Below are 12607 nucleotides of genomic sequence, written 5' to 3'. Positions count from 1 at the left end.
GGTATCTATGGAGATGGGATGATGAAAAATGAAAACATTCTATGATATATCTCAGCAGTCTTGTTTGGAGAGTGACAGAAACTCAAAGTAGCTTAAAAAAGAAAGAAAAAGTAGGAGGGTACTATATTCACTCCTGTAACCAAAACCAGAATAGACAAGACTAGAGCTACCTTTAGTGTCAATAGCATACAAAGACTTTATCAGCATTAGCCTTTTCTGTCTCTCCTTCCTCCATTCTGCCTCTTCTCCTAACAGGCTCCTTCTTGTAACAGGTGACATGATTGTCAATAACGTTGGCATCATATTCTTAACTGCTTTCAACCAAGAGTAAAGAGAGAGTTACTTCTCTGCTTCCAACTCAGAAATTTTGGAAAGACTGGCCCAGTTTGCTGATTATACTCTGCTGTGAGTTGGGAAGGTAGGTACTATGTTTGCCAGCCCCGCTGGAAACATCAAATTGGGAAGAGCAGTTCCTAAGAGTGCTGCTATCAGAAGGTAGGAAGGAGTGCAGGGGAGGCACAAAGCATGGAGGTCTACTTACGCCTGCAGAATGAACAAAAGCAAGGCAGCAAACTGCAGGCCACGATGTGAATATGGTGAGAAGCTCAGAAGTGAGGCATTTGTTGTGCAAAATTTAGGAGGTACTCTCAGATGCCACCCCTAAACCTGTAGAACTCTGAGGGGGTACGGTGGGGGAGAGGGGGGAGAGGCAGGAAAGGGGAGGGGGAGAAGGAGAGGGAGGGAGAGAAGGAGAGGGAGGGGGAGAAGGAGAGGGAGGGAGAGGGAGAGGGGGAGAGAGGGAGAGAGGGAGGAGGGGAGAGGGGAGAGGGGGAGAGAGAGAGAGAGAGAGAGAGAGAGAGAGAGAGAGAGAGAGAAGGACCTCCTTAGGCATCTTGCTTGCTTCAACATAATTTTGGCCCTGTTTAGAAGGAAGGGATGCTCAACACTGTTGAAGATCAACAGGCTGAGTAGTTGAGGACCCAGTAGAGTGACCTTTGAGGGGACAGTTATGATGGAATAATGCCAGTAAAAGCCAGATTGCAAGAAGTTAAGAGTATCTAGTGAAGAAATGGAGGCAAAGAATGTAGACTACTCTTTCCTCTCTTACAAAGTTTGGTGGTAGAATGAATGATAGAGAAGGAATTGCAATTTAAGGGGAAAGCTGGAGGCCCAACAAGTTTATTTTACTTTACTCTATTTTTAATACTGGTTCTATTTGACCCAAGAAGCAGTCATCTACTTCCATGGAATGACTTGAAGGATTCCTGGCTCTCTTCCAACCAAAAATAATTTTGTACTAGCTTACTAGTGATGTCTGAATTGTTACCATTAGTGATTTGGGTTTATTGAATTAAAGGATTATCTCCTAGCAGTTAGTAAGTACCCTCCTAGGCCCCCATCTGTAGGTAATTCATTAAGCTTTTAGCAGCTATTTGTATGTCAATGTGAATTGGCTTATCTGATTTTTTGGTAACAACTGAGAATAGATTTTGATCAAGGGACGGTAGAGAGCACTGAGGGTTTCTGACAGTTTGGGATGTGACACCTGTAAGGAGGCAAAGTGAAAAATCCTCAAAAGGAAAGGTGGGGTTCTAAGGGATAACCTGTCTATCTTACAGTCCTACCCAAGGCCAGCTCTATATTTGTAATCTGAAACTCACTTTCCCTCTATCAATGAAACACCTTTAAAAACAGCTTTTGAGTAAAACTTTGTAAAAACTTTCTGGGGAAATACATATTGTCCTGGATAAAAGAAAACCTGGAGTCAGAAAGCCTGTTCTGAAAGACATGAAGGAAGGTAGGAAGGTAGGAAGGAAGGAAGAAAGGAAGGAGAAAAGAAAGGAAAGAAAAAAGAAACAGGAAAAGAAATACTTGGCCTGTGCAGAGGCAGAATTACCTGGAAGCAAGCGACACTAAGGTTGCAAGATACCTTACTTGCACAGACCCCTTCTCAAAGGCCCTGGGAGGGATCCTAGCAATATGCTCACATGATCATGCATTTTTGGAAACTTTGCAAAATAGGTAATTTAACTATAATAGACCACTGTCTCTGTGCACTTCTATTTTCCCTTTGTCACTTCCCCTAGTGCTGGGCACCACTGGAGTAACCAGTCATTTTTCTATCCGGTAGCTAAAGTGAACTTGAGTTGGGGATACAGTTTGGGTTTAGTGGTACATATTTTTACGGTTCGTTGTCATTTCTGTGTATTGTTAGGCTATTGCTAGCTCTTTTGGTGCAGGGATGTCTTGTAGGAATATTCCTACTTCTGTTGTGCTGATTTATGTGTCACAACACGAATATGTAAAGCCTTTGATTACAAAGTGATTAATGAGTGTTGTCAATGCAAAGGTTACTTAAGATGGGTCACCGTTCAAGGAAACTGAAAATGTCCTCACATCTTATGTTCACATACGAAAGAAACTTCCTAGAGGCTTTCCCAAATTTGATACCCATCTAAAAAATTACATATGGCATTGCCAATAATGAGCTATGAAACTGAAACTTTTCTAAAATCTGAAAATATTAAAAACCAACCCATACTAAAGACTAAATTATCTTTCAAGACTGTACTGTAAAATTATTGTCATATATAGAAGCAATCAAAGAACACATAGGAGAAAAGAGTAGGGAAAAAACTATTCTAGAGGTATATGTGACAATAAAATGATTTTGTTATTTGGATTTTGTAATGTGTGTTGTATTTGCTCAGTTTAAAAATTTTATAGTTGTTGTGATTTCTTACATCCAATTTTGTACTCATAATTTTATATCCTTTACCTTATTTATAGGGCATCCTCCCCTCCAAATTATTTAAACTTCAAGGCCTACAAACTCTGGATTCTTCCCTGGTCCTGTGGCTGAGCAAGTAATGTGAGCCCCATTTTCTTATCTGGAAGGTAGAAACCATACCTGCTGACTTCCCTCACAGGATTCTTGTGAGGAAGTGAGATGGTGCAGCTGAAGGGACTTCATTATTAGCTATGAAGAGCCACATAAATATAAATAAAGCAGGATAAATATAAGTAAAGCAGGGTCACTGCTTCTTCCTCAAAAAAAAAAAAAAATAGACCTTGCACTTTCCGTAAAAGGTTATCTTTTCAGTGATTATACTTACATTTGAGGTTATCCTGAATTGCAGGATAGGCTAAAATCCCTTTGGAGAACTTCATATATAATGACAAGCAGCGCCAACCAGAGTTAAAAGCCTAAGAAAGAGTGATGTTGTATTAGCACAAGTTCACCCATTATCAAGGTTGGGAAACCAACATACTGGGTCTTCCCTGCTAGGGGTGGTGAGCAGAGCTGCTTCTAAAAACAGCATTTAGCATTCAAATTCAATAATATTCCAAATGTGTAGATGACATCTATTAAAACACAATGTTTAAGGGGAGTTGTACAGCTTATTTCCGTGGCCTAGCATTTAACCAGGAAAAATGGGAAAAGGGAAGTTCCATTCACTGAATACCTATTATATGTGAGGGTCTGGTCTAGGTGCTTTATCGCAAACATTCACGACGTCCCTGGATATTATCAACTTCATATTGTAGAAGTAAAAGTGAAGGCTCAAAGAGTTAAGTGACTTGCCCAAATCCACAGTGATTAGCAAGGTCTCTTTGATCCCACCATTTTAGGCATCAGTCTATTGCTACATGCTATTTACAGTATAGTTTTCCTTTTCCTATTTGCTTGTCTGTTTTAAATTGATGAATCCAGCTCATAGCATCACATTTGCCTGCAAAAATTATTTTGTAGATCAGATGTCTAGTGTATATGCATACGCCTTTAGTTCAAATGCATACTTTATCATGAATTTATGGAAAGTCAGTATATCCAATGCAATAGAATCTGCCTTAAATGGTACTTAATTTGAATGGACAAATCTTTAATAGGAATTTTAAATATCTGAAAATGTTTGAAATGCATAATAAACTAGTTACCACCAACCAGACTGTTCATGTATCAAATTAATATGCACAGTCTAAACTTAGATATTTGATTTCATGCTAAAAAACTCAGGGCTATTCTCTTCAGTCTGAAAAACATATAGTAAATCAACATTCTGAGGTTGCAGACTGAGAGTGCCAGGCTAAAATGACTTTCCAAGAGGCAGCTGTATCTATATTTTATCAGAACTCAAGATTACACACAGTTCACTTCCTTCTGTCCATTAAAATTTAAAATTCAGATGAGTTTAGCAACCAGTGGATTTTCACAGGGCTTTTGTGATTTAAGATTGTAATGAAAATTCTGTTTTTCACCCCTTAGCCTAAGCATGGAGGTGGAATACCAATCCAAGATCTTAAAATTGGACACTTTGAATTTGTTATTTTGTGTGTTTATGTTTTAATTTGTAGGTCAAGACTAAAGTGGGGGTGGGGGAAGGAGAGAGACAAAGAAAGGAGTTATTTTGTAAGAAGAAACCTTTTTCATAACAGACAAAAATATTAGGAATTATATTTTATAGGGTTCAGAGGGTATAATGAATAGAATTTTCTAAACCTAAGGAGATGACTCTTACCTTACTGTTTGGGAAAAATGTGTGTGTGAGAAGTTAATTTTCATGTTATGAACTCCAAGCCACAGGGTTCTAAAAAAACCATACACTTAGAGGGGGTATCATCCCAGAGAACCTGACAAGTAGGTAAGAGCTTGTAACCTGAAGTATTTAAGTGAACTCTGGGTCCAGGTTCTATTTGCCATTTTCGCTGTTCAAATGAACTCAGAACTAGCAGCGCTCCTCCACTACTTCGGGACAGGTTTTAACGAAGACCCATTAATTATTTCAGTTTAAAAATATTTATTGAGCACCTACTTCTAGGCCAGCCCTGGGAATATAAAGATGAATAAAATTCAATCCCTGCCCTTAAAGAGCTTACACTCTAGCGGGAGGGGGGGGGGATTCAAACATATAGACAAATGCACAAATACATCACAGCAGTTAAAATAGACGTTAGATAAAGTACTGTGAGACCGCTAAAGAGGAAGTAGAGAAGTCTCTGTGGGGAGCCCGCTGAATCAAGAAAGACTCCTGGGAAGTGGGATCGGCTTCCAGGATCGAACGGTTAGCCGTCGAGGTGTCGGGGGCTGCGTTAGGTCGGCAGAGAAAGTGGAAACCGCGAGAGCAGAGGCACACAGCGTGAAACTGTTCGCTGTGCTCTAGGATGGCCCTCACACCGCTTTGTCTTCGAACCAGGAGAAAAGGAGGGGTGTGGGGAGGAAACCAGTTCGATCCCTGACGCTGGGGTAGGTCTAAAGAGGTTTGGGAATATAAATCCTAGCAGATAGAGAGCTGCCCGGCATGCTTCTGGGGGAGATTTGTAGGAGCCGAAATGGGAGCGGCCAAGTTTCTGAAAGACCGGGGCTCCGGTGGCAGCGGGGGCCTGCGGGAGTTTGTGCCGCTGCGGGCATTTGGCTCTCAGGACGCTCTGCTGTGGGTCCCCAACCCCGACGGCTGACCCGCGGATCTTCGGGGCTCGCAAAGCCCTCTCGAGGCCTCAGAGCCTGCAGATCCCACTCCCTGAGTATGGAGCCTCTCTGCGCTCCGGTCACCGCTTGAGCAACTCACGCGGCTCCGCCGAGAGCCCGCGGTGACAACTGCCGTTCCCTGGTCCGGGGACACCAGCACGCTTACCGCTGCCGGTCGCGGGCGACCCTGCCCGCGCAGCCTCCTCACACGCAAGGCGGACGCGCGCCGCAGCAACCCGCGCAGGCCCAGACCCGCGGCGCATCGTCTTGCACGAGGCTGGCGAACCGCCGTAGCGCCGTCAGAGGCTCGAGGGCGAGCGTGCGCCTCAGTTGCTGCTGTGGCGCGCGTTTGTTTATCGCCTCACCTGGGTTTTTAACCCTTCGCCCCCCCGCCCCTTGATTTTGAGAGGTTTCTCTCCTCGAGCTGTTTTGGGTCAGGCAGTCTAACAATAGGAGTGGCTCCCGGCCTACACGTCTCAGAGCTCCCAGGGCGCTGGACGGAAAAGGTGGGTGTGTGGAGTTGTCACCTCGCGGAGTCGCGATTCGAACCCTGGCGGAGGGAATCACCTTCCCGGTACTGGGGACGCACTATGGAATTCTCCCGGGGGAAAAAAGTTCGTGCCGACCTCCTCTCTCAGGGCTGCCTTCCCTAGGGGACCCACGCACCCGCCGCCCCTGCCGCCATTTCCCAGCAGGCCTCCAGGGGGCCTCCCGGCCGCGGCCTTCCTGCCGGCCGCTCCGGGCCCCCGCGCGGGGTGGGACGCGCCTCGGCGCCCGGGCCAGTGTGCGAACAATGACCCCTTCTCCCCTCACCGCCGCCTCTTCCCCGACACCGCCCCCCTCGCACCCCCAGGCAAACCTATTAGCCATTCAGGCCGACAAAACCCCGCGGCCCCGCGCATTGTCCCGCGGAGCTCCCGGCCACCGTCATTAGCCCTGATTACGCTGAGCCGCCTGACAGCCCTGCGGGCCGCTCGGCAGACCCCCCATTCACTGCCGCCCCCGGGCCCCGCCTCACAATAGGAGCGGAAATCGTCCGCGCTCCCGCGTCCCGGCTGAATAGAGCAAAAAAGCTGCTTCTCTTCTCCTCCCGCCCCATTCACGTTCTCTTTGGATACAATATTTTTTTCCTTTTTGTTAAAATTAGGGAGAGAGAACGGGGTCAAGGAAGATTTTGATTGAGCTCTTTGCCTGTCATTTGTTTAATGTAAACAAAGAGCAAGTCCTCCCCCACCCCAGCCTCTCATCCCCTCCCTCCCGGATTTTTATAAACAAACTGGAGGAGGGAAAGGGGGCGGTGCGGGGGGGGGGGGGGGTTGGTGGCGAGCGCGGCGGGTGGAAGAGGAGTGGGTCATTAAAGTGGAGGAGAGAGGAACTGCGGCATTTGGGGAGCGGGAGCCATCGCGTTTTTGGTGGAACTGGCGGGTGGTTGAAATATTTATAACCAATAAAGGGGCCTGAGTTGGTTAAATCCTCACATTGGTCAGATCCGTTGAATTGTTAGAATGCAGCTTCTTTCCACTCTGCTGGAGTAATTGCTTTTTGGGAAATTGTTACAGGAAATAAATTTCATGAGAAGACAGAAAGGAAACCCATCAAATGGAGATTTCTCCAAATTCGGAAACTTTCAGCATTGCTACTACCTGGAATTAAACACAAACAAACAACCAAACAAACAAAAAACCTTTCTAGACTAGGATAAAACTGATATGGGGGGAAAAATCCTGGAAAAAGAGAATTTTTACGATACCTGCCCATGGGAATTTTTGGACCAATTAACATAAATATCTGTGTCATGATTTGGAACAATTTCCAACACTTGATTATCAAAGAATTGACTACTCACAAGAGAAGTTAAGTGCCACCAGGTTCCAGATAAACATTTTAAAAATATTTAAAGTAATGTGTCACCCCTTAAGATTCTAACATGAAATTAGATAAATGAATCTACAGATTGGTGAAACAGAATAGCTACTTTATAATGTAATCCTTAGGCAACATGTTACTTTAAGCAAATTAGGTGTACTTTAAAGGCTTTCACCAAAGCAGGAAAAAAAGCCCTCCATAACTGTTTGGTTTTCTCTTTTTTGTCAAGCCATAAATGTTATTTAAAAATTATTTGTAAAGAGAAAGCTTAGCTCTTATCAGTGTTACCCTTTTTTTTTCTTGAGAATGCAGAATGGACATTTTCTTCTGCTTTTAGGCATCATTTGAACTGGTTGAGTAGGATGGGATTTTTAGAATCTCAAATGCCTCTACATCATTTACTAATTTGTCCTTTCCCTTCCTTCTTGTACCTGGAAACATCAGTTTAAAAGAGAAAATTTGCTATTTTCTCCAAATGCTGGTCTGGGCAGCTCCTTTGTTAGCTTCTGGAGGGTCTGGGGAACAAGAATGGAAGTCTCTTGATATTTCATTGAAGCGCAATACTCCTTTGCAGATTCAGGACTACAGTGAAACAAGGCAAGCACCTATAGGGCAGAATTTAAAACAGCACTCATTCCCAGATGCCTTGTACTTGCTGTACTTGCTTGACCTTGAGAGTGAATGCCTCCTTAAATTTTGTACTCTAGGTGCTTCCATTGCCTCATAGGAGTCCTGGCCTTGCTCCTTGGCATTCAAGGAACTAGGTGGGGAGGGAGGGCATTCTAGGAAACAAGAGTCTTCAGGAAGCTCTACCATCCTAGCCTTTCTGGACCCACAGAAGGGCATTTGCTTGCCTTCCCGAAGAACGCCATCTTGATCACAAAGATATCCCCACTCCTTCCATCTAGAGCTCTTGTGCAAGAGAGTTTTGGTTGTTAACAATTCTCTGGATAAGGGCCCCAGTACACAATGACAACAATTTATAAAACCCAAATGAGGCCAAATTTGGTTAAGTGATTTAGAAACCAAAAATCAACCCTTTTTCATGTCTTTGGTTTCTCTCATATATCTTGTCATATGACTGCTTTTTGACTTCCATGGCTTCACTTATTTTATCTTATTTGTTTGTTGGTTTATTTATTTATTTAGGTTTGGACATTGGCACTTCTACCTAAATAAGTTAGTAGGCTTCTGAACCAGAGGACATCTGCTAAGGACAGAGAGGTAAATTGAAGAGTCGTGTGTGTGTGTGTGTGTGTGTGTGTGTGTGTGTGTGTGTGTGTGTGAGGAGGAGCTCAAGGAGAGAAGTTCAGCTTAAGTGATTTAAAGATCAATGTCAAATTTTATAATATGCAACCCATTTCACTAGGAAAAGAGCTTAAGAGACTCTGGATAACATTTACTTTTTTAGTGCAAGGACATTGTTTAGTTTTCTTTTTTTGGTATGTGTGTGTGCCTGCACAAGTTAAATCCTAAGAATATTTGATAGTTTTAATCGAGGCCATTGCAGGACAAGGAAGCTCTAGAGGACTTATTTCATGTTTGATACAGAGATCAGATTTTTAAAATGCCATCCTCTGCAGCCTCTATTTCACCTCAATATGTGACATAACATCCTTTCCTTCATCTAAGTATCCTTTTTGTGGTAAATAATGTTTGATAAAAACCTTCTGCAGCAAGATGTTCATTTAGTTATTAAAACTTCTCCTATCTTTTGTCTTATTTTAATATGAGTTTAATCCTAAATGTAGTATATATCCACTTTAGCATGATGGGGGGGGGGGGTGCCTATTTTGTATGGGAGAGGGCCTAAAAGGAGATGGAAAACCTTTCTAATTGCAGAGCTGTGTCAGAATAGTCTTGCATTTTTATAAAATAGGACTCACGACTGAGTCCCAGAGTTTGGCTTCTTAAATTATTCCTGAAAGCCACTAACATTTCATAAAAGTGTCAGGTGGACAAGCCATAGTAAACCGTGCTTGGGGATGTGTGGAGTTGCCTTATAGGGGATGCTCATGTTGCCAACTTCTGGGTTTAAATGTATGCTACATATGCACATGTACATATATACATACAAACGTACAATTTGTTGGGCAGTTGGTTATGAATCTACCACGGGCCATTTAAAAAATATACCAGGAGACATCAGAGAAAGCAAAAGGTATAGAGAAGACTCTCCGGAGACTATTTGCACAAGGGCCCCTCTGCTTACCTGGTGAAATGTTTTGTTTTGTTTTGTTTTGTTTTTTTAAGAATCTGAGAGCAGCTCACTTAATTAAGAAAGGTTGCTCACCAGGTTTTTATTGTTTGGCTTCTTCACACAGAACCCATCTGTTCGAAACCCTGCGCCTTTAGAAACAGCAAGTTCCCAAGATACAGAGAAACCTACCACGGTAGTCTCTTAAATAAGTAAATAAACAGCATATATATGTTTTGTTTTGTTTTGTTTTGTTTTTAACTTCAAAGCAAAAGTTATACATATATAACAGCGTCCTTTCGACGTGAAATACCCACGGGAGATTCAGGACAGGCGCTCAGCGTGCAGTTCGGGTTCCGGAGGCATCTCTGCAGTAAAATTCTTGGGAAAAAGCAAAGCAAGGAGAACGTGGCGCTGGGTTGAGCCTCACCGCGGGCCCCTTTGATAGCGGCCGGAGGGCGCCAGTGGAGCCAGGCCGGCCGCCGGGCGGAAACGCGCTACCGGAGCCCGCGGGTCCCTGGCCACCTGGTTTCGGAAGCGCTGGGTTTGCGTGGTCTCTCATCCTCCCGTCCTATTTCATTTTGTGTTGTTTTAATAGTGGATTCTATTTCCGAGTGTGCTGAATGGGCAGCTCAGATGTCGCACTCGCTGTCGCTCGACGTGATGGAGATGGCCGAAGTGGCGGCCTTGCTGGATAGGCTGGCGGCGGGGCTGGCTGCGGCGCCCAGCACCTCGGGCGTGCCCTCTTCCTCAGCCCTTAGAGCCCGCCCGGAGCCCTGCGACATGACCTGCTGCTGGAGTCTATGGGAAGGAAAGGGACACCAGTCACAGCGCGTAACATAGCCTCCCCTTGCGCCCCCCTGCCCCCCCTCCCCCGCTTTGCTTCCCTTAAGCCCAGAGGCTAGCGGATCTCCCACAGACCCCGGCAGTTAAAGTAGGAAAAGTGAGGCAACGGAAGCCAGGAAGGATTCCACAGCTGGCCGCCTCTCCAAGTAGCCCAGCAGTTGTCCCATCCTTCTTCTGAATCCTTTCTGGGCTCCCCATCTGAGATGCTGGGCTCACAGGTTCGTTCGCGGTTGTTGGCCGCCTTTGTGAGATTTACAATACTGTCAAGATAAATGAAGTGTGGGTGACAAAGGCATATCGGGCTCCGGGATAGGGAACCCATTTCCCATCGTGCGTCTCCTCCAGGCGCACGCTCCTGTCAGTGCCCTACAGTAAGCCGGTCGGACCAAAGCTAAAGGCAAAAAGGGCTGTCTGAGGATTGCATGGAGCATTTGGTCCTGGGAGATGAGGCTGGGTTCTTGGACAAAATGTTTGGCTAATTTAGAGCCACACGCTGAGGAAGCGACAAGCCTCAACTGACTATAGTTTGCTATTTTGAGGCAGAGTTGTCCACGCGGAAAGAGAACTCATCTTTCATCCAGAAGTCTATCGAAAATTATTTTCAAAGCATTAGAGAATGCATCTGGGCTTTTAAAACGACAACACTGACCTGCCACATTGCTAATAAGTCAGGCTTCGCTTAATAGGAGCCTGGGCCCAGGCTGACAAGAATTAGCTTTGGGCCTTGGGGGTCCCTAAATGTTGCTGGAATTTTAATGTTTACACATTTTAATGTTTAATCTTTCCTCTTTTCAATGCCGCCTTGATTTTATGACTGGAACCAGCGGCTGGGGCGACCCCCTAAGTTCCAAGAATGAGGGAGAGAATGGAGCACCAAGAGCCCGGAAGGAACTCCCCCCGCCCCCCGCCCCCCTTACCCGCCCAGGATCCCAGAACGCAGTGGGCTCATAACTGAAGACAGATTGAGCTCTCAACTCCTTCGGATCCAAGTCGCTGGGCCCTGGGAAAGGGCCCCTGGGGCGCCTTCGCCCGACCCACCAGGGTGAGCGCAAGGAGCGTAGGCCTCTAGGTACCGACCTGTTCTTGGCTGCAGCCGCCCGGTCCCTTTGTCGGCGGTTTTTGAACCAGTTGCCCACCTGCGTAGGGGTCAGTCCGGTTGCCTGGGCGAGCTCACGCTTTTTGCTGGGGTTAGGGTATGGGTCCTGCAGATACCATTCCCGTAGCAGATGCCTCGTGCGCTCCTTGAAGCAGTGTGTCTTCTGTTCGCCGTCCCAAATGGTGCGCGGCAGCGGGAACTTCTTCCTCACGCGGTACTTGTCCACCGGCCCCAGGGGCCGTCCACGCAGCTTCTCAGCCTCCTGGTAATGCGCTTCGAGCCACAGCGCCTGCAGCTTGGCGTGCGACTCCTTGGTGAACTTGTGGTTTTCCAGGATATGATAGAGCTCGCGGTAGTTGCCGCCGTGAAAGGCCACGATGGCTCGCGCGCGCAGCACCGATTCATTCTTGTTGAGGGCCTCACAGGCCGCAGGGGCCACGGGCAGCGACCAGAGGAAGCGACCCAGGCGCTCTACGTCGCCGCTCTCCTCCAGAGTCTCGCATACCCCGGCCACTTGCTGGGGACTGAAATTCAAGATGGGCAACTGGAACATCGAGGCAGCGCCGACTGCAGCGGGGGCGCGGAGAGCGGAACCGGACACGCAGCAGATGTCGGCGGGCCTGGCGGGGTGCGCCAGGCTCTCCTCGGTGAAGCGGCTTAGGGCAGCCGGGACGCACGACCCGGGCAGCGCGGCGGCGCAACGGCTGGGAGCGAGCGAGCAGGAGGGATTGGAGGAGGTGCCGGCCCCGCCGCCCGGGTTCGGCTCGGCTCCGTTAGGGCACGCAGGCCGGCGAACTGGCGCCGCTACTGGAATGGGCGGATTGGCGGCGCGGGCGCCATGGAGACCCCCTGTCAGTCACTGGCTCTCTCTGCCAATCAAGACTGCGACCAGCGCGCCCGGGTCATTTCAGCACCTCCCCGCTCTCGACAGCGCCCGCCGTTTACCCGTGGACTTTTCCTCAGTATTTTGCAGAATCTGGAGGAGGAAAACACTGGAGAGTGGCTGGGAGAAAGGGGAAGGCAAGAACAGCAGCCTTTCAATACCCTCATCCAGCCTTGTTCCTCCACCCCCGCCCCCCACCCTTGCCAAAAGAGGCAGTGGTGCTACAGGAATCCACTTTGGAGTGATGCGCTG

General features: G+C 46.8%; 1 protein-coding gene and 2 long non-coding RNA genes across 5 annotated transcripts in view; 1 reads left to right on the top strand and 2 right to left on the bottom strand.

Annotated features, from left to right (window-relative positions):
• Positions 1-6623, bottom strand: part of LOC123583942 — a 45513-nt gene extending 38890 nt beyond the window's left edge. The window contains exons 1-2 of one of the 2 annotated variants that reach the window (XR_006705067.1): positions 6327-6623; positions 3117-3207 (exon numbers count right to left, since the gene is read on the bottom strand). This is a non-coding gene — a long non-coding RNA (uncharacterized LOC123583942). Of the gene's footprint in view, positions 1-3116; positions 3208-5567; positions 5678-6326 lie in introns of those variants that run through there. The other variant, XR_006705066.1, reaches the window with a different exon arrangement.
• On the top strand, positions 5876-9767 carry LOC123583943. The gene is made up of 3 exons (XR_006705068.1): positions 5876-5973; positions 8483-8557; positions 9658-9767. It is a non-coding gene; the product is annotated as an uncharacterized LOC123583943 (long non-coding RNA).
• SIX6 (SIX homeobox 6) lies at positions 9605-12326 on the bottom strand. 2 transcript variants are annotated; one of them, XM_045451158.1, is made up of 3 exons: positions 11454-12326; positions 10452-10636; positions 10173-10331 (listed from the first exon to the last, which is right to left on the bottom strand). In XM_045451158.1, the coding sequence occupies exons 1-3, from the start codon at positions 12023-12025 to the stop codon at positions 10288-10290; spliced, it is 801 nt and encodes a 266-aa protein (XP_045307114.1). In that variant the 5' UTR covers positions 12026-12326; the 3' UTR covers positions 10173-10287. The 2 variants fall into 2 exon arrangements, with proteins under 2 accessions (XP_045307115.1, XP_045307114.1); XM_045451159.1 differs by lacking the exon at positions 10452-10636 and having other exon boundaries at positions 9605-10331; positions 11454-12323.
• Between the last annotated feature and the right edge of the window lie 281 nt (positions 12327-12607).

The sequence above is a fragment of the Leopardus geoffroyi genome, chromosome B3 (assembly GCF_018350155.1).
Source record: "Leopardus geoffroyi isolate Oge1 chromosome B3, O.geoffroyi_Oge1_pat1.0, whole genome shotgun sequence".
NCBI classification, from domain to species: Eukaryota; Metazoa; Chordata; class Mammalia; order Carnivora; family Felidae; genus Leopardus; species Leopardus geoffroyi.
This window is presented reverse-complemented; position numbering and strand designations above follow the sequence as displayed.

Coding starts and splice junctions, on each gene's coding strand:
- SIX6 (XM_045451158.1), bottom strand. CDS start 12,025: ATGTTCCAGTTGCCCATCTTGAATTTCAGTCCCCAGCAAGTGGCCGGG. Junction 10,637..11,453: donor GCGGCTGCAGCCAAGAACAG/GTCGGTACCTAG, acceptor TTATCTTGACAG/TATTGTAAATCTCACAAAGG. Junction 10,332..10,451: donor TTCCTACTTTAACTGCCGGG/GTCTGTGGGAGA, acceptor TCCTTCCCATAG/ACTCCAGCAGCAGGTCATGT.